Source organism: Carcharodon carcharias, chromosome 19, assembly GCF_017639515.1.
Source record: "Carcharodon carcharias isolate sCarCar2 chromosome 19, sCarCar2.pri, whole genome shotgun sequence".
NCBI lineage: Eukaryota > Metazoa > Chordata > Chondrichthyes > Lamniformes > Lamnidae > Carcharodon > Carcharodon carcharias.
The window spans coordinates 22,610,063-22,631,960 of NC_054485.1; the positions used below are offsets into that span (position 1 = coordinate 22,610,063).

The 21,898-nt window shown below is 43.2% G+C and overlaps 1 protein-coding gene across 1 annotated transcript in view; it reads right to left on the bottom strand.

Moving 5' to 3' along the window:
- Positions 1-1,177: 1,177 nt before the first annotated feature.
- Positions 1,178-21,898, bottom strand: part of LOC121291717 (glucocorticoid modulatory element-binding protein 1-like) — a 46,709-nt gene continuing 25,988 nt past the window's right edge. The window contains exons 5-9 of the mRNA XM_041213211.1: positions 19,896-20,053; positions 12,755-12,880; positions 9,909-10,046; positions 7,930-8,052; positions 1,178-2,994 (exon numbers count right to left, since the gene is read on the bottom strand). Coding sequence (XP_041069145.1) covers positions 2,273-2,994; positions 7,930-8,052; positions 9,909-10,046; positions 12,755-12,880; positions 19,896-20,053 — 1,267 coding nt within the window. The 3' untranslated portion in view covers positions 1,178-2,272. The remainder of the gene's footprint in view (positions 2,995-7,929; positions 8,053-9,908; positions 10,047-12,754; positions 12,881-19,895; positions 20,054-21,898) is intronic.

The window sequence follows — 21,898 nt, forward strand, 5'->3', positions numbered from 1 at the left end:
ATCAATTGAAAATAATGCACATCAAGCAGCATTGCAAGATTTAGAAAGTGGCCAAAAACATGGTGGGCAATTCAATTTTAAGATGACTTTCAAAGGTGATGAGAAGGGTCCTGATTAGGGACTGAGATCCAGAGAGTGCCGCCAGGAGAGTTGAAGGCTCTGCCACCAAAGATGGAGCTGAGGAAGAGTGGGATGCACTAAAGTCCAGAAACAGAGGACCCAAAGGCATAGGATATGAGGAAAATTCAAGGAAACTGCAGAGCTAAAGTAATCTGTAAATAATATCTATACACAAATTTCATGAAATTATTCGGTGGAATCATGGGTTACGCCATCACTTACTAAAAAGAAACTTATAATTACTTGTCTGTTTTTTGGGTTCAGGGATGGAGACCAAAACACAATTTCCACTTTTGGGCCAGAAAAAAGCTCAGCCAACTCAAATTGCTTTTGCCCTGGCCCAAAGTGCCTTAGCCTCAGGAGGCTGGCATTTATATAACACGTTTCACAAACTCAATGTCCCAATCACTTTATAGCCAAGAATTTTTAAGTGTAATACTGTTATAATGTAGGAGGCTGTTGCAATTTAAGGCACTCATTAAAACATTTCTCTTTGACCAAACTTTGGTCAACCATCTTTCTTTGGCTCAATGTCATTCATTATTGGATCAGGTTCCTGTGAAGATCCTTGTGTTCTACTATATTGAATGCACTATATTAATGCAATTAACTGTTATAATCACCAAGAACTGAGTTGAGACTGGATCATCGACCTAAAGTGTCAACTCTTTCTCTCCACGGATGCTGCCTGACCTGCTGAGCATTTCCAGCATTTTGTTTTCCTTTTGATTGTGAACTCAGTGATCCCCACAGGTTAGCGTGACGTAAGACAGCCAACAGTTCAGCCAACTTGGGTACACTTCCCAGCAGGGGGCAGTAAACAGCAGCTTCCCCAAGTCCAGAGGTATTAGAGCCATTTGTAGTGACATGCGCTGTAGTTTCACCTAAAGCCAGCTTATCAGAATCTGAAATCACTTTCACCAATGCTAAATTAGGTTTTGGTATCCATCCTCCAGCAATAAAATTGGTGGCAAAGGTGCGGGGTGGTGGAATTACAAAAATAAATTATTTTCAGACATGACACGGAAATAAAAGCATTTGAATATTTTCAACCACCTTTCTGTCACATGCATTTAATTGTTATACAGGAATGCTATGCATTTTTTGTTGGTTTAGTAAAAAAAATGTACATAGTGTGGATTCATAATAAGAAGCAAATGAAAACAATACAGGCTCACATTAAGAAACTTCTGAAAACATCATTGGAAAGGAGACACATTGAAGCTGCCCTTACACAAAGGAGGCTCGTTCAAATTTTGGCAAGGATATGCAAGAGGGTTACACTTAAAAGAGTAAAAATACAAGCACACAGCAAGGTTCGGCAGCACCTGAATAGAGATGACAAGTTAACGTTTTACAAGTGGATTTTTTTTAAAGCTGATTCCACAAGGTGCGGAATCGTGTTTTGATTTTTCAGATGCTGGCGTATCTGCTGTGCATTTCCAGCAGTTTTATGTTTTCACTTCAGATTTACAGCTGCTGCAGTTGTTTCTTCCTAATCAGTTACACTTGTAGTGATTACCTCCCAAAACCTCCTCCAAGTACCCAATGCAGCATAGCCTCTGAACACTTCTTGAGTCAGTTCTGTCACCGACTATCAATGACTCTTAAAACTTTTGCTTTGTTTCATGCAGCAAGAGTATCCCAAACCCTTCCAGGGTATGGAATCAAAAGTGAATGTCATCATCAGATTAGGACTTAAGTAAAACTGAGTCAACCCATCTGGTGTTGTAATTGTCAGTGGCGGCTGATTTGTAGCGATCAATTGGAAATATTGGGTGGGGGATTTATTTTATATTAATTTACATCAGTGAACCTGAGCTTGCATCCTCTTTACAAGTTATTCTAGGAAGGGGAGGGGGACAGACAATGCGAGATCGCTAAGGTCAAGATGCTAACATGCTACCCAAACACCGCTTGGTCGTTAGCAGCTTGCAAAACAAGGCAAACTGGAGCAAATTCTGATCCAAGGTTGAGGGTCCAGCTGAATAGGCGGAACACAGCGCAAAGAATGCATTATAGTATTGCATTCCTTCCTTTAAAAAAAATCCTCGCGTTGAAATTCATACCTTTTACACATAACTATGTTTTGGTAACAGTACATTCAGATACAGCCAAGCAAGTACTTCAATAACTCAAAATTTGTTTTTAATTAATTTTCATCATTTCTCTCATTCTGCTGTTCCTCCTGGGTCACAACTTCGATGGCTTGTATTTGAGTCTCGTTGTCCGTGTCCGGCACCTTGTCGTCACACTCTGCTTCCGCTGCACCATCTGGGTCCGAGTCCATCTCTGGCCCAGGGTGAATTTCGATCACAGTCTGTGATTCCGCCGTTGAATGGTCAACACTGTGGCTCTGAACGACAGAAACCAGGCCCGAGTCCACAGTGACCAGTTCCACGGGGCCCACGTTCATGCCAGCCATGGTTGTGATCGTGTTGCTGTCTTGGATGGCCGCTGTGCTCAGCAGGGCGAGGCTGGAGGCGGGATGAATGGTGACAGTGTCAGAGGCCGTCGTCTTGGCCGCAGTGACCACACCAGCATACCTGGTGAAGAGCTGGGATCCGCCCGACAGTGTGTGGACAGTGACGGGGCTGGACTGTTGGCCAATGGCCACAGGCATGGTTGTGACATTGGCGACAGAAAAGTTTGTTCCTATTGGAGTGATGGCAATAGGTGATATGACGGTGAACTGGGGTGTTTGGACGGGGGTGGTCGGGGTGAGGATGGTGGCTGAGGCGGGTCTCTGCAATCGGGGGCGCTTGTTGGGTTTGGGAGTAGCGATCGGCATCAGCACCACGTTTTGCAGAGTTTGGTTTTTCAGTTTCTGCTCCTTGGCTCGTCTCCTCTGCTCCTCCAGCTGACGTTCTAGTTCTGTGTTGGAAAGTGGAGGGAGTAAGAAAGGGGGAAGAAAAGTAGGTCTGGCACTCAATATCTAACAATGGTAACTGCACATGTTCATATTGCATTCCTTGCTCAGGGCTCAGTACGTGTGGGATTATAAGGAATAAAAAAAAATCAGTAATAAAGAACCATGACATAGCACGTGTAATACCACTGAATGAAACATTAAAGCAGGACAATGCAAGAAAATGATAGCTACTTTGAATAAAAATAAACACCCTTATCTGCGTAACCACATACAAATGTAACAAGTAGAAACCACCTAATTTTACCATACTTATCTCTTCCCCCTCTCTCCCACCTCTTCAGCGTCCCTTGCCTCATTCCTCCCCATTTCTGTAACCTCCTTGAGCCCTACAAACCCCCTAGGTCTCTGTGCTCCTCCAATTCTGGCTTCTTGCACACCCTACAGCTACCTAAGTCTTAAGTTCTGGAATTCCCTCCCTAAATCTCTCCACCTCACTAACTCTCTCCCCTTTGAGATGCTCCTTAAGGTAACCTCTTTGACCAAGCTTTTGGTCACTTGCCCTTTTATCACTTCATGTGGTTGGGTGTCAAATTTTCTTTGCTAATACTCCTGTTAAATATTTAGGGATGGTTTACTATGCTAAAAGACTCTATATAACTACAACTTGTTGTCACTGCACCATGAAGATGCTCTGTCAACAGTTACTGAAGTGTCAGGGATTCCACAAAGAAACCCAAAAGTTAACAGAGAGGGTCAGACTGGATGCTAAACAGGAGATGCAATTTGGATGGATATGCTACAATCAAAGTGCAGATAACCTTAAATTCCTTATCATGATTTTTGAGTATTGGGTCAACTTTTAGAGGCTGGGGCAGGAATTTTTTTATAATTGACAACAGAGCTCAATGTAGAATTCCGGACAACAAAGGTATGGGACAGGGGTTTGAGTAATAAAACACGACACCCTCATAACCACCACAGCTCCCTCATCCCAAAAATAAATTATGCTTAATGGGTCTTCAATGCCATTGGGATGAAGATGCCAAGCAGTGCCTTATGAAGAACAGATGAGAGAAAAAAATATATCTGAGGGTAGTGAGTCCTTGGAACTCTGCTTCCACTGCCTTTTGAGGAAGGGAGTCTTTGAATGTTTTCAAGGCAGAGGTAGAAAGGTTCTTGATAAACAAGGGGGAAAAGGGTTATCAGGGGTAGACTGTAGGTTACAGTCAGATCAGCCATGATCTTACTGAATGGAGGAGCAGGCTTGAAGGGCCAAATTGCTTACACTGCTCCTAACTCGTGTGTTCATATGATGGAGGGCACTCAGTCTCTATGTGACATACAGAATTTTAGTCAGCAGCAAACAGGACATAGAAACATAGAAAATAGTAGTAGGAGGCGGTCATTCGAGCCTGCTCCGCCATTCAAAATGATCATGGCTGATCCTCTAACTCAATGCCATATCTCGCTCTCTCCCCATACCCCTTGCCACCTTTAGAGTCCAGAAATCTATTTCCTCCATAAATACATTCAGTGACTTGGCCAACACAGCCTTCCCTGGTACAGAATTCCATAGATTCGCCACCCTCTGGGTGAAGAGGTTTCTCCTCATCTCAGTCCTATATGGTCTACTCCATAGCCTGAGGCTATGACTCCTTGTTCTCCCAGGCAGAGGAAACATCCTCCCTGCATCCAGTCTGTCTACCCGTCAGAATTTTATAAGTTGCAATGAGATCACCTCTCATTCTTCTAAACTCCAGTGAATACAGGCCAAGTCGGCCCAATCTCTCCTCATATGGCAATCTTGCCACCCCAGGAATCAGTCTGATGAACCTTCGCTGCACTCCCTCTATGGCAAGTATATCCTAGCTTAGGTAAGATGACCAAAACTGCACACAATACTTTAGGTGTGGTCTCACCAAGGCCCTGTACAGCTGCACTAAGACATCCTTGCTCCTGTACTCAAGTCCTCTCGCTATGAAGGCCGACATACCATTTACCCTCGTAACTGCTTGCTGCACCTGCATGCTTGCTTTCAGTGATTGGTGTACAAGGACATCCAGGTCCCTTTGTACATTGACATTTTCCAATCTATCACTATTTAAATAATACTTTGCCATTCTGTTTTTCCTACTGAAGTGGATAACTTCACATTTATCCATGTTATACTGCATCTGCCATGTATTTGCCCACTCACTCAACCTATCTAAATTGCCTTGACACCTGTTAACACCATCCTCACCGCTCACATTCCCATCAAGTTTTGTGTCATCAGCAAACTTGGAAATATTACATTTGGTTCCCTCATCCAAATCATTGATATATATTGTGAATAGCTAGGGCCCAAGCGCTGATCCCTGCGGTACGCCACTAGTCACCGCCTAGCACTCCAAAAAAGGCCTGTTTATTCCTACTCTGCTTCCTGTCTGCTAACCAATTCTCAATCCATGCCAATATGTTACCCCCAATTCCATGTGCATTAATTTTACACACTAACCTCTTATGTGAGACTTTATCAAAAGGTTTCTGAAAATCCAAATACACCACTTTCACTGGTTCTCCCTTATCTATTCTGCTAGTTATGTCCTCAAAAAACTCTGGTAGGTTTGTCAAACATGATTTTCCTTTTATAAATCCATGTTGACTTTGTCTAATCCTGTTGATATTTTCTAAGTGTCCTGTTATCACATCCTTTATAACAGACTATCATTTTCCCTACTACTAATTTTGGGCTAACCGGTCTGTAGTTTGTTGTTTTCTCCTTCACTCCTTTTTAAAACAGTGGTGTTACATTTGCCACCCTCCAAACTGCCGGAACTGTTCCAGAATCTACAGAATTTTGGAAGATAGCAACCAACACATCCACTATTTCCATGGCCACCTCCTTTAGCACCCTGGGATGTAGATTATCAGGCCCTGGGGATTTATTGGCTTTCAGTCCCATTAATTTCTCCAGCGCTATTGTTTTAGTAATACTAATTTCCTCTAATTCCTCCTTCTCACTAGACCCTTGGTTCCTTAACATTTCTGGGAAATTATTTGTGTCTTCCTCCATGAAGACAGAGCTAAAGTAGTTGTTTAATTGCTCTGCCATTTCATGTTCTCTATTATAAATTCTCCAGGTTCCGTCTGTAAGGGACCTACATTTGTCTTCACGAATCTTTTTCATTTTACATGCTTATAGAAGCTTTTACAGCCTGCTTTTGTGTTCCTTGCAAGTTTACTCTCATATTCTATTTTTCCCTTCTTAATCAATCCCTAGGTCCTCCTTTGCTGAATTCTAAATTGCCCCCAATCTTCAGGCTTGCTACGTTTTTCTAGCAGCTTCATATGACTCCTCTTTGGATCTAATTTTGTTAGCCATGGTTGGGCTACTTTTCCTGTTAAATATTAGACATTGCCCATTCACGGTCATGCCTTTTAATGAAGTTCCCCAATCTATCTTAGCCAACTTATGCCTCATACCTTCGTAGTTTCCTTTGTTAAGATTTAGGACCCTAGTTTCAGATTGGACTACTTTACTTTCCATCCTAATGAATTCTATCATGCTATGGTCACTGTTCCCTAAAGGGGCCCGCACAAGAAGATTATTAATTAACCTCTTCTCACTGCACAATACCCAACCTAGGATAGAATGTTCCCTAGTTAGTTCCTTGACATACTGGTCAAAAAAAACATCTTGTACGCACTACAGGAATTCATCCGCCACAGTATTATTGCTAATTTTGCCTAGTCTAAATGTAGATTAAAGTCACCCATGATTACTATAGCACCCTTGTTACATGCATCTCTATTTTACTGTTTAATGCCGTCTCCTACCTCATCACAACTGTTTGGAGGCCTATATAGACAACTCCCACTAGTATTTTCCGCCCCCTGTTGCTTCTTAGCTCCATCCAGACTGATTGTACATCTAGATTTTCTGAGCTTATATCCTCTCTCACTAATGCACTGATTTCATCCTTAACTAACAACTCCATGCCACCTCCTTTGCCTTTTTGCCTAAATGTCCATCCTAAATATCGAAAACCCTTGGATATTCAGTTCCCAGCCTTGGTCACTGTGCAGCCATGTCTCTGTAATCACAATCATATTGTACCCGTTCAAATCTAGTTGCCCTGTTAATTCATCTACCTTACTGTGAATACTCTGTGCATTCAGATACAGTGCCTTTAGACTTGCCTTTTTAACATTTTTACACATTTTTTTGTACAATGGCCCTATCTGCTGCTAGCCCTTGTTTCCTCTGCCTTCCTCTTTCGCTTTCTACTTTACTGTCTTTCATTCCTATTTTTGTTTCCCCTCTTGTCTCTCTCTGCTCAGGTTTCCACCCTCCTGCAAATCTAGTTTAAACCCTCCCCCACAATACTAGCAAATACCCTTGCGAGAATATTGGTCCCAGTTCTGCGGGGGTGCAAGCCCATCCAGCTTGTACAGGTCCCATCTTCCCCAGAATCAGTCCCAATGCCTCAGGAATCTAAATCCCTCCCTCCTAACCATCTCTCGATCCATGCATTCATCTGGTCTAGTTTCCATTTCTGATCTCCCTAGCACATGGCACTGGGAGTAATGTCACCTGAAGGCAGCAGGCTTCCCTCAGTGAGAAATCTAATATTCCTGTGCACCTGAAATAATAAGAATGATTGATACTGACTGAAATACGAGTCTGGAGCCTGAGGCTGCTTTTTATTGGCAATATACTTCACTACTTGGGTTCATTGGAGGATTGATTTGTGGGAAGGGGCTGAGTGGTAGCCAGTTTCTCCCCTAGAGGGCGAGCCATCTCCTCTTAACCCTCATAAACCTCTTGCAGCAGATCTCACGTCTGTTCTGTCAGATGCCCGACAGCAAGTGCATACTTGCCCCATCAGCCCTGGAGCCAGTCTCCTAATTCAATTGTTCGTGTGGGCATGGATGGGAGCGGGGAAGAAACCTACCTGCAAGGTCACTATGAATTTGTTCTTGGCTTTGATCAGTCTGACTCTTCCTTTTGTCCAAAACTTTCTTCACAGTCTCCAGGAGGCCAAAAGTGTGTGCCATATTGTTCAGAACAGCAGCATCTGAAACCAAAGCACAAATACTCTGCAATACCTCTTTAGCCCAGAGTAGGGATCACTTGACCACATCCATTAACGAGTGTCCAGCTAAGTATCTCTCCTCCTGAAGGCATCAACCATTGCTGGGATAATCCTGCAGTATCTGGCAATCATCCAATACCTCATGCAAGTGCCTATTCTTCTTCATGTGCAAATAAAGGCAGTGTCAACAGGCTATTCAACTGTGGAGGGCAGAGTAAGCCTGATATTCTTATCAGGTATTCATACATCAGCAGGCAACAGTGGTAATAATGAGTATGAATTCTGGCTATTTTTCTCCCCACTCTATTAGTGTCATAACTACAGCTCCATCAATAATTAACTCAATATAGAGTGGGGATCAAACCTGCTAACATTCCTGGACACTTTGGTTCCACATCATATCAGGATTTAGCTCTGATGCAAGGTCATCAACCTGAAAAATTAACTATTTCTCTCCATAGATGCCGTCTGATCTGAGTTTTTCCAGCTTTTTTGTTCTTATTTCAGATTTCCAGCATCCACAGTATTTTGCTTTTGTATTAGTAGATTTAATATTGCAGCCACCTCAGCAGCCTATCCAATAGCTCTCATTTATAAAAAGGATAAAACAAATGTAGTGACCTACCATAACAATGGACGTTAGTTACAGACAGCTATCGTTAGCCGAATTATACAGACGTGGATTAGATTTACATGGGCCACATAGGTATACATATTAAAGGAGTCATGGGCTACTTGGTAAGTACATATCCACATTCAAACTAAGGTGTGTATTTCTTAAATTGTTGAAACCAACAGATCCCAGATTCTTTTTTAGGTTTTATCCCCCAGTGAGGCAACAATGCCAAGAACCATCCTCTTAGAACTTCCAGGGGCTCAAAACACAAACAGGGTAAACAAGAAGGGAGGAAGGTGTATAACTGCATATAGGACTGAATTGCTTAGGCTTTGAGGGCTGTACTATCAGGTCTCAAGGGCTATATATAGCCCATTAGCTGTAGCCTAGACACTTATTAAGCCACAACTGGGGAATGGGGGGCAGCAGTGGAAAAACAGAATACCATTAATAAAATTACAAAAGTAACTGACATTTTGTTAGGATTTTTCATGTAAGAATGTCCCAATGTGCTTAATGTGGTATGAAGAAACCTGACACCAAGCCAGAGGAGGGGCTATTTGGGAAGATGACTAAAAGTTTGGTCAAAGAAACCTGTTTTAAGTTGAATCTTTAAGGAGAATCGAGCTACAAGAGGCAGAGGGGGTTAAGGAGGGAATTCTGGAAATTGCACCTAGATAGATGAAGGTATAAGTTACCAATGGTGAGGGAAAGGATAGGAAGTCAGAGCTAGAAGATTGGAGTGTCTGGGGAGGGAAGGGGCTTGGTAGCACTGTAGAAGGTTAGAGTTTGAGAAGGAAAGCCTGAAGGAATTAAAGATAAGGGCACAAGTTTCAAATTTGAGGAATTGGGAGTCCAGGAACTGATGTGTGTCAGCTAAGATGGTGGGTGAACTGGACTTGTTCAATGAAATATAGCTAGCAGGGTCTTAGGCAAACTGGAGTTCATGGAATGTAGAGGATGGGAGACAAGCATAGGCAGCATTGGGTAATCGATCTGGAGTTAACAAGAGGAATTAACTTCCACCTCCCATTAGAAATATTGAGTTGGTTAATTGTATAGTGGAATGCTGAGACAGCAGCACCCAGGCACAGTCCTTTCAGACTCTGGTATCTGCAGTATCTTCAAGTAAAGGGTCATACGGAGGCACTGGACTGGAAGTCACTTTCACAGAAATGCCAATTAATCTGAATATAGTGCAGCAAAAGTATTCGTCACCTACCTGTGATCTGCAGGGTACTCTGACCCATTCTCTGCTGAACGCCTGCTAGCATTTCCATCAGCTCCTTCTGAATGTTAGTGACAACTTCCCCAAGCAAACCCACATCTGCTATTCCTTTCCAGAAGGCCAGGGTGTCCTCTGCAGCAAGAAATAAAACAACTCTAGAAGTCTTAACTCCATTAGCACCACTAAGTCCAGGATGAAGATTCAAAGTATTTTAGAAACCCACGCTGACAGTAGCTGTGAAACAAACATTTAACTTCCATTTCCTCCAATACAGACTTGCATAAACTATTCGTCAGTATCTTACAGTTGTCATTTATTCCTGCTCTTCTGTTTCAATATTTTCCCTCTCAAGTGCAGCAGCAATCAACTGTATCACCCCTACTGCCATCCGTTTCCAGAGCTCAGCCAATCAGAATACAACAAGGATTGAATACAAGAACTTCTAGGGCTGGGTGGATCACTGAATAAGCTCATCCAGCCATCAGTGGCATTCAAGTACATCAAGCCGTCAGTGGAATCAGTACCATTACTGAATCACCCACGACCAAAATCCTAAGGGTTAACATCGACTAGAAACTGAATTGGACTAGCCATAAAAATACTGTGGCTACAAGTGGTCAGGGGCTAGGAATCCTGTGGCAAGTAACTCACCTCCTGATTCCCCAAAGCCTGTTCACCATCTACAAGGCACAAGTCAGGAGTGTGATGGCATACTCTCCACTTGCCTGGATGAGTGCAACTCCAACAACACTCAAGAAGCTCGAAATCATCCAGGACAAAGCAGCCCACTTGATTGGCGCCCCATCCACAAACATTCGCTCCCTCCACCACCGACGCACAGTGGCAGCAGTGCGTACTAGATGCACTGCAGGAACTTACTAAGGCTCCTTCAACAGCACCTTGCAAACCCACTGCTGCTACCATCTAGGTGGAAAAGGGTAGCAGACACATGGGAACACCATCACCTGGAAGTTTCCCTCCAAGCCACACACCATCCTGACTTGTAAATATATTGTCATTCCTTTAGTGTCGCTGGCTCAAAATCCTGGAGCTCCCTCCCTAACAGCACTGTGGGGTGTACCTACACCACATGGACTGCAGCGATTAAAGCAGCAGCTCACCACCACCTTCTCGAGGACAATTAGGGATGGGCAATAAATGCTGGCCTAGCCAGCAATGCCCATGCCCCGTGAATGAATATGAAAAAATGTTTTCTTTTTCTACACATTTGAAAAGGAAACATCTGCTGGACCTGAAAATTTCGGGGCTGGGGGCTGGTGGATGAGACTAATTGGATACCTCCTTCAGAGCCAACAAAGGCACAATGGGCTGAATATCTGTGTGCTGAATGCTTCTATGCTGCATGATTCTATGGTGGCATCTCCCCTATGAGTCTTGACCCTCTCAGTTTTCTCAATGGACACGCATTTTTCATCGTTTCAGATTTAAATACTTGTAAACAATCAAACTATTATGATCACACTCTGCTTTCACCTGATGATATTTGGTGACCGAGATCCATTAGTTTTTCCCTCGTTTCCAATAGCACTATCATTCACAAGTGCAGAAAACTGAAAACAAAAATCCCGAGGACCTCAAGGCACACAAAAGCATTTCAGAGCCAAAGAACTACTTTTGAAGTGTAGTCACTATTGTTATGCAGGCAAATACAGCAGTCAAGATGTGCACAGCAAGGTCCCACAAACAACAAATGGCATGAATGGCCAATTAATCTGCATTGGTGTTCCCTCCCATTCCTGTATTTCTCAAAGTACCTGTTCCTCACATACAGGTCTAAATAGTGAGTGTGACTGAGTTATTCTACCAAAGAAATCCTCACAGTTGAACCTGACCCTGTCCCTGTGCATCCACTTATGTAGGTAAAGGGAAGGTTGTAGAAATTACCAACATTAAACTAATAAAAATCTCAGTGGTCACTAAAGTACCAAGCAATTTTTGATCATTGTAATGACCATTGAATGATCAACACCATGTAATAACATTACATACTAGCACACATGGATTATCACTGTTGCAAAACAATCTTAAAACATTTCATGATTCTGAAGTGCAGCCTGAAAGACGACTGCATTCCAATCTGCACAATTTCGTAACAATTAAACACAAGTTACCAGAGCCTGTCTTTAGGCTTTATGGCTTTAAAGCAACATAGCTCCATCTTCACAGAATAATCAATTGTACATTCAAGGTATCAACTCCCTTATCCTTTTAAGACAACAAATCATTCAACTTGCCATGGAAAATCCACTGGTACTTTTTAAGAAACACGATTTTAGTAACTCTTCAAGGATTAAAAAAAAATTCCCACTTTACAATCATCAGTGCTCAACCATATGCCCATCCTTCATGTGCAATTCTACACTGTGGTTTAGGTAGGCTAGTGAACCTCACACTATTCCCAAAACCTGGTGTTATGCTCATCAGAAGTCCACATAGTGGACTGTAGTAATAGTAATATGCATTCTGATGTTCGCTTTTCAGTGGCAGGTCAAGTTGATTTTACCCCTCCTTAAGGCAAACTACAGTCAAGATCAGCACAGTCTGGGGGCTGAACACGAGACACAGGTCTGCATAGCTCAGCATGAGATTGAGGTAGTGCATTTAATTGATACAGCATTTTGGAGTGACAATATTTTATAAACAGCAAAACTTGTTTAATGATTTATTGTACCAAGTTTCAATTTAAAAAAAAATAAAGCATTTGGTTTCTTCCTGTACAGGCTACAGGCAATGATTTCTGGTGTCAGCTAAAACTCTAGCAATCTGACAGAGGTTTTAGTTTGACTACAGCTTAGAACAGACAGGCTCATTGAACTCACCAGAGATCTCTTCGCCATCTTTCCTGTTTAAATCCTCTGTAGTAACAGCAACTGTGGTCAGAGCTGGACTCCACTCGATGCACTCTTCCGTGTTCTCTTCAGATACAGTGATGTGTGCCCCATTGCCTGCAAAGTGAAACCAGGAAACTGTAACTGTATTCTTTTTTCTGTTCTGTCAGAACAGACTAAATCTCTCTCCTTTCCTTCTCACCTGAAACCTCACTGGACCATTCTTCAAATATGGAGCAATTCCGCACAACGAAAAAGATGGCAGGAAAAAGTTAACTGCTCCATCAATCCTGCCTCTCATGATTCCTGAAGTATCACGATCAAATATTTTCCATCCCAGCCCTAATCCCCGTGTAATCAAAACTCCAGGAAAAATAAGGATGAAAAAAATTCTGGAAAATTCCTTGCAGACTCCCTCAGGCAATACATATGTTAACTGTTAATCTATTTACCTTCTATAGGATGCAATCTCTGCCCCAGTCAGCTGCACCAACTCCTTCTCGAAGGCCGGCAGAGAGTCAGCACCCACAACAGCAACTTCCAGAGGCCCATTCCTTTCTAGGGAATAAAACAGAACTGCCTAACATTTAGCCTATTCCTATCTTTGCGTTATTTAAATATATACCCCTGGTCCTCCCCAATGTGTCAAATAGAATGGCCCATCAATAGAGATGTCATCCAACCCTTTCAATTTTCTGTATCTATAAAAGTAATGTAGTTCATGAAGCACTTTAAAAGGAGATCTGTATGACTGAGCTTGGAGACCTGATGTCCACTTGAGCAGCACAAAGCGCACCTGACGGTTTGCCCAGAGACTGTTCAGTAGTTCATCAAGGCCCCAATTGTTATTCTGACTGGAGATCCCTTGCAAACTACACCAAGAGAGCCTGAACAATGCACCTTACACATAACCCATTTAGAAGGAAAAATTCAGCAAAAACTATGTGACATTTTGTTTGTTTCTAATAGTGTCAGTCTTTGTGAAAGCACTCTACTTCTTTGACATTAAAGGCCAAAGAATGAATTAGGGGTGGGGGTGTCACTGAGCCCCAAATTGCAAAAGGCCCAACAACCCTTCAATAACTGCTAGGTCAGACATTCCAGCCCCCAAGAAGCATATAATGCATCAGGGTTGACTAATACTTAAATGTGCTAAACTTGTATTATGATGCGCAGTCAGCTCAGTGGAAACACAAGTATGTGCAACATTCAAGGAGCAGCAATCAGAGCAGCTCTGTGCTGGAACCCTACATAATGCCAGATGCATAAAATCTGGTTGTGCTAGGGACTCACTGATCACATGCATGGGTATGATAGCATAGTGGTTATTTCACTGGTCTAGTAATCCAACGGCCCAGACTAATGAGAGAGAGAGGAATTCAAATTCCACTATGGTAACCAAGGAATTTAAATTTAGTTAACTAAATAAACTTGGAATAAAAAATCTAGTTTCAGTTATGGTGAAACTACCAGGTTATCATAAAAATCCAGTTGGTTCACTAATGTCCTCCAGGGAAGAAAATCTGCTGTCCTTACCCAATCTGGCCTTTATGTGACTCCAGAGGCTTCACAGATATTCTCATACATCACCAGTAGCATCACTGCTGATCAAGCTCGTTGAATCCTGAAATACACAGCAGCCAGACTAGGCCTGTGGCAGGCGGTGAGAAACCAATGAGGGAAAACCTACTTGACTTTGTCCTCACCATTCAACACATTACACATATATTTGTCCATGACAGTATTGGTAGGAGTGTGCACAATCCTTGTTGAGACAAAATCTCATTTTCACACTGAGGAGCTCCTCCATTGTGTTGTAGGCCACTACAGCCGTGCTAAATATGATAGATTCAGAACAGATCTAGCAGCCAAAAACCCCGGGCATCTGGAAAGTGCTACAGGCCATCAGCAGCAGAATTGTATTCCATCACAATCTCTAATCTAGTTGTTTAGTAATACAGAACTTGAGTTTTGCTGAAAAAAAAGAGACATGTCAAAGCTTTTAGTCCTGCACTCACCAGGACACTTCGCAAGAATACCAATATAAGGGGAAAACAACACTGTAGACTATGTGAAGAGAGTGCTGATTAGTTGGCAAATGGACTCTGATTAGTAGAGGCATTGCCATGGAGAATGTACCAGTAATGGTGACTGACAGTTAACTGTCAAGCACTGTTTGAAATTTAAACCAGGCAGCTTTACCCTGATTGGTCAAGGCATTGCCCTGAGGAATGAGTCAGCGAATGGCTGTCATTTATTTTGTTTAGCTGAAACAGGCACAATGTGTGTACATGTTCTTTCTGTCTGTAAAGAACAGGGCCTTGTGTATTAATATGTGTAGCTTTCAGTACACGCAAATGCGCCACACTGCGAGTCCGACTGACAATCTTAAATTGGCAGTCAGTGTAATTCCTAGCACACATAATTTAGCAAATGTGCAATCGAGCAATCACATCAAATGTTGGACGCTGTGTTTTAAGTTTTGCAAGCATGGGCTGGTTGGGTATGGTCTGTACCTTGCCTGTTGCGAACAGCATCTGGGACATTTGTTTGTTACAATCCGCCAATCTTTGGGACGCACAGCCTACATATTTAGCATCACACTAACACTGAAATTAATATACCACATTACTCATTTGTGTGATAGGTAGACAGTTTTTTGGCTTATGGCAGCATCCTGTTAGAGGCGAATACCACTCATGTTGCTACTGCATAGTAATAGTGTGAAACAGCCAGCTTCACCTGATGCTCAAACTTTTGAGATACCCTGCCCTTCCAGGGTAATCTGAGGTAGACTGGGCACTTTTTAAGGGCTGAAAGTGATGGCCTTAGGCCTGTTCATGAGTTGACAGCAGTATCTTGTTGGTGGCCTGTGTCCTGATGAGTGCAAGACGAAAAGCTTCGACATGTCTTTTTTGTTCCACAATCTCTAACCTCTTTTCCCTCACTCTACCATTACCTAGCCAGAGGACCAACTCTGATTCAAAGAGGAGCATGGAAGACCATACTCGGTGCAGCATTAGGCATACCTAAACATAAGTTGTAATCTGGTGAAGCTACAGCACAGGGTTACATACATGCTAAACGATGGAAGCAGCGTACTATAGATAGAGCTAAGCTATCCTACAGCCAAGGGATCAGACGAAAGCTCTGCCACATCCTGTGCCGAATGGTGGTGGATAAGTAAACAACTAACCACAGGTGGCGGCGGCTCCATGAATAACCCCACCCTCAATGATTATAGAGTAGAAAATTAGTACAAAAGACAAGGCTCAATGCGCAGCAACCATCTTCATTCCGAAGCGCTGAGTGGATGATGCATCTTGGCCTCTTGACAAGATCTCCAGCATCATAGGTCCGAGTCTTTAGCCAACCCGATTTACTCCATGTGATATCAAGTAACAGCTGAGCATGCTGGATACAGCAAAAGCTATGGGCCTTGACACCATCCCAGCTGTAGTACAGAAGACATATGCTCCAGAATTAACTGCATCCCTAGTCAAGCTATTCTAATCTAGTTACACCAAAGGCCCCTTCCTGGCAAAGTGAAAAATTGTTTAGGTTTGTCCTGTCCAGAAAAAGGAGGACAAATCCAATCTGGCTAACTGTTGCCCCATCAGTTTACTCTTAGATCAGCAAAGTGATGGAAAGTATCATTGACAGGGCTATCAAGCGGCATTTATTCACCAATAAACTGCTCATCAATGCTCAGTTTGGATTCTGCCAGGATCACTGGTCTCCTGATCTCATTACAGCCTTGGCCCAAGCATAGACATAAAAGCTAAGTTCCAGAACTGGGGTGAGAGTGACTGCCCTTGATATCAAGGCAGTATTTGATCAAGTGTGCCATCAAGGAGCCCTAACAAACTTGAAGTCAATGAGAAGCAGAGGGAAATCTCTCCACTGGTTGGAGTCATACCTAGCACAAAGAAAGATAGCTATGGTTGTTGGAGGCCAATTGTTTCAGCCCTAGATATCGCTGCAGGAGTTCCACAGAGCAGTGTCCTATGTCTAACCAGCTTCATCAATTATCTTCCCTCCATCATAAGATCAAATGTGAGGATCATCGCTAATGACGGCACAGTTTTCAGCTCTATTTGCAACTCCTCAGTTAATGAAGCAGTTCGTGCCCATAATCAGCAAGACCTGCAAGCTTGCGCTGTTAAACGGCAAGCAACTGTCATACCACACAAGAATCAGGCAATGACTATCTCAACAAGAGAGAATCTAATCACCTCCCTTTGACATTCTATGGCTTTACCATTGTCGATCGCCCACCTTCAACGCCCTGAGGGTCACCACTGTCCAGGAACTTAACAGGACCAGCCACTGAAATGCTGTGGTTACAAGAACAGGTCAAAGACCTGATATTCCTTGGCAAGTGACTGACATCTAAGCTCACCAGTGTCTTACCACCTTCTACAACGCAACATTTGGAATACTTGGCTGGATGAGCTCGCTCCAACAACACCCAAGAAGCTTGACACCATTCAGGACAAAGCACCCTGCTGATCAACACTCCATCCACTAGTTTAAACATTCACTTCCTCCACCACTGGCAAGCTGTGGCTACAACATACACATAGCAACATGCCAAGGCTTCTTTAATAGCACCTCCAAAACCAGTGACTTCTACCATCTTGAAGGACAAGGGCAGCAGATGAATGGGAACACTGCCCATGCAAGCTTCTTACCATCCTGATTTGGAAATATATTGCCATTCCTTCATCATTGCTGGGCCAAACTTGTCAAATTCCCTATTAACTATTAGAGTACTTTCACTATACATACTGCAACAGTTCAAGGTGGTGGCTTAACATCACCATCTCAAGGGCAATTAGGAGGTGGGCAATAAAATGGTGGCCTTACCAGTGATGCCCACATTCCACGAATGAAGCAAAAGAAAAGACAATCCTCAAGCTGCCTTACAGTACATATTTTGCATGCACGCTCCCATCTCAGTCAGCTGTTCTGTAAATATTAATTCTCGCAATGTGGCTGTCTCTGGCAAGGCCTGCATTTAATATCCATCTCTAGTTTCCCTTGATTGCTTTGTTAGGTCAGAAGCCAGTTAGAATCAACCAAACTAGTGTGGGACAAAAACAAAAATTGCTGGAAAACTCAGCAGGTCTGACAGTATCTGTGGAGAGGAAGACAGTAAATGTTTCGAGTCCATATGACTCTTCATCAGAGCTAAAGAGGAAGGGACAGGTGGAGCTGGATAGAGGGGCAGTGATAGGTGGAGGCAAAGGAGAGATTGCCAAAGATGTCATAAACAAAAGGACAAAGGGGTTTGACGGTGATGATATTAGCTAAAGGATGTGCTAATGGTGACTTTAAGGGTAGAAAGCAGGATGAGCAAGTGAGGAGGGGGGAAGTAAAGGGGCAGGTGTTGCACCTTCTGCGGTTGCAAGGGAAGGCGCCGTGGGAGGAGGTTGAGGTGTAGTGGTGATGGGGGAGTAGACCAAGGTGTCCTGCAGGGAACGATCCCTATGGAATGTCAACGGGGGGGGGGGGGGGGGGGGGGGGGGGGCACGAAGGGATGATGTGTTTGGTGGTGGCATCGTTCTGGAGTTGGCAGAAATGGCGGAGGGTGATCATTTAAATGCGGAGGTGGTAGGCGATAAGTGAGGACAAGGGAGAATCTATCATGGTTCTGGGTTCCTCTTCACCGTCCAAGGGCCCAAACACTCCTTTTAAGTGAAGCAGTGCTTCACTTGCACTTCCCTCAATTTAGTCTACTGCATTCGCTGCTCCCAATGCAGTCTCCTCTACATTGGAGAGACCAAACACAGACCGGGTGACTGCTTTGCAGAACACCTTCGATCTGTTCGATCTGTCCGCAAGCATGACCCAGACCTTCCTGTCGCTTGCCATTTCAACACACTACCCTGCTCTCATGCCCACATGTCCGTCCTTGGCCTGCTGCAAAGTTCCAATGAAGCTCAACGTAAACTGGAGGAACAGCACCTCATCTTCCGATTAGGCACTTTACAACCTTCTGGACTTAACATTAAGTTCAACAACTTCAGATCATAAACTCTCTCCTCCATCCTCACTCCCTTTTTGATCCCCTTTCTTCTAATAATTATTATATTTATTTTTATATTTTTATTTTCTCACCTATTTCTATTATTATTTTAAAAATTTATTTCCATCCATTGTTTTATCTCCACCTTTTAGCCCATTTCGATCCCTTCCCCCCACCCCACTAGGGCCATCTGTTACTTGCTCATCCTGCTTTCTACTCTTAATGTCACCATTTGCACATCCTTTAGCTAATATCACCATCAACACCCCTTTGTCCTTTTGTTTATGACATCTTTGGCAATCTCTCCTTTGCCTCCAACTATCACTGGCCCTCTATCAGCTCCACCTGTCCCACCCCCCTTAAACTGCTTATATTTCACCACATTTTTATTCCTCTTTAGTTCTGATGAAGAGTCATATCGACTTGAAAAGTTAACTCTGTCTTCCTCACCACAGATGCTGTCAGACCTGCTGAGTTTTTCCAGCAATTTTTGTTTTTGTTTCAGATTTCCAGCATCCACAATATTTTGCTTTTATCAAGCTAGTGTGGGGCTGGATTCATGCACAAGCCAGATCAGGTATAGATGCCAGGTTTCCTTTCCTAAAAGGGTAGGTTTTTAACAACAATCCAACAGCTTCAAGATTACATTTACAGATTTGCAAATTTTAAAAAGAGAATTCACATTTTCACTATGGTGAATCTTGCAATCATGTTCTTTGGATTAGCCCAGTAATGGAACCATGAGACCACAGTACAGGGCAGAAATGAAAAAAACAACTAATGCCAAAAATCTGAAATGATGCAAATACACACTTGAGCAAATCAGCATTCCAAGAGAGTTTTCAGTCAAAAGGATCTCACCTGAAACATTCGCCAAACTTCTTCTCCCTTTCAGAGCATTTTCTACCCAAATCTATAGGGACTGCCATCACATCAAACTCAAATGAATACAGAAAACACAAAGTAGGTACAGAGTGCAGTCCTCTGCAGTTCTAGTGAAAGTAAGTCCTGAAATCACAACAAATTCACATCTCTCTGCTACTACTTTACATCTCCACCACTTGCAGCCCTCTCCCTCCATCTTTGTGACATTGCACTCACCATCCATGGAGGTAGGGGTCTGTATCACATTGCTCTGCTGGCTGGGAACCGGCGCCCTGGCACTGCTGATTAGAAGGTCAAACTTTGTACTGCGGCAGGTGTTGGTGCAAACTTTATCATGTTGATAGAAGTCCAACTGTGCAGAATCCATCATCTTCCTGCAAATAAGTGCATCCAGAGACAATCTGTTAGAACAGTTCCACACATAATACAGCCAAGGGTGACTTGCCATCCAATGCACCATAATCTACCATCCTTGCAGACTGGATGAAATACGTACCTCTGGGCTTCCATTCACAGGCTACCTTGCTGTGGGATTTGGCTGGGCTGGGATTCATTATTGCTTCCTTATGCCCTCAGCAAAAGGCATCAATGGTGGAAGCAAATTGATTTCAAAAGAGAGCTGGATAAATACTTGTGGGGGGAAAAATTTACAGGGCTATGAGAGCAGCAGAGAGTGCGAGACTGATTGGATAGCTTTTTCAGAGTCAGCATGAACAAGATGGGCAGGTCATGGGACTGTGCAGACAGCAGTGGAGGAGCCTCAGACTTTGCAATTGTCAAACAGGTTTGAAGTGCTCACAACCTGTGTGGACAAAAGCGAGGTCTGCAAGGTGGATGAGCAGGCTGGCCATGTCACCATGGTACAGGAAGCCGTTCAAGCGGGGGGAGCAAACAGGAATGTTGTAGTAGGGGACAATATAATCAGAGGGATTGACACTGTTCTCTGCAGCGAAGAGCGAGAGTCTAGAAGGTTGTGTTGCCTGCCCAGCGCCAGGGTTCAGGACATCTGCTCAGGGCTGGAGAGGAATTTGCAGTGGGAGGGGGAGGATCCAGTTGTCGTTGGTACCAACATGGACCACGACATGGGCAGGACAAGGAAGGAAGTTCTGTACAGTCAGTGTGAGAAGCTAGGTACCAAATTAAGCAGAACCTCAAAGGTAATATTCTGGATTATTACCTGAGCCACGTGCAAATTGGCACAGGAAAGTAAAATTAGAAAGACGAATGCATGACTCAAAGACTGGTGTGGGAGAAGTAAGTTCCAGTTCGTGGGGCACTGGCACCAGAACTGGGGAAAGTGGGGACTATAATGTTGGGATGGTCTACACCTGAACTGTGCTGGGATGAGTGTTCTTGAGAATTGCATAACTAGCGAAGTACAGAGGGCTTTCAACTAAACAAGCCGGGTGAGGGATCAAGCTTGGGTAGAAGTGGCAATTCAAGTGGTAGATTCAAGGCAGGAGACCATAATGGTAATGTGGGAAATGAGGGTCAGACAAAAGCAGGAAGAGGTACAGCAAAAAAGCCTAAGAATACACCAATAGTCAAGACTAGATGTTACAAAGACTGCAAAAAGACAAAAGGCTCTATCTTAATGTGTGTAGCATTCATAACAAAGTAAATGAACTGATAGCGCACATTGAAGTAAATAAATATGATCTGTAGCCATTAAGGAGACATGGCTGCAGGATGACAAGGATTGGGTCCTGAATATTGATGGGTATAGGACATTCAAGAATAGGAAGCTAGGTAAAGGTGGAGGGGTAACATTGTTGATCAAGGATGGCATTTGTGCAATGGTTAGAGATGACTTTGGTTCAAGAGATCAGGACATTGAATAGGTTTGGGTGAAACAATAGGAGAGTGGACTTGAGGCCCCCTAACTGTAACTACAACTTAGGGCAAAGTATGCAAGAAGAAATATTGGGTGTCTGTGATAAAGGGATGCCAATAATCATGGGTGATTTTAATCTACATATAAACTGGAAAAATCAGATTGAACCCAGATGATGAGTTCATAGAATGTTTTTGAGATAATTTCTTAGAGCAGCACGTTCTGGGACCAACCAGAGAGCAGGTTATATTAGACTTCGTATTGTGTAATGTGACAGGATTAATTAATGATCTCAGAGTGAAGGCATCCCCAGATGGCAGTGACCATAATATGATTGAATTTTACATCCAGTTTGAAAGGGAGAAGAGTCTAAACTTAAATAAGG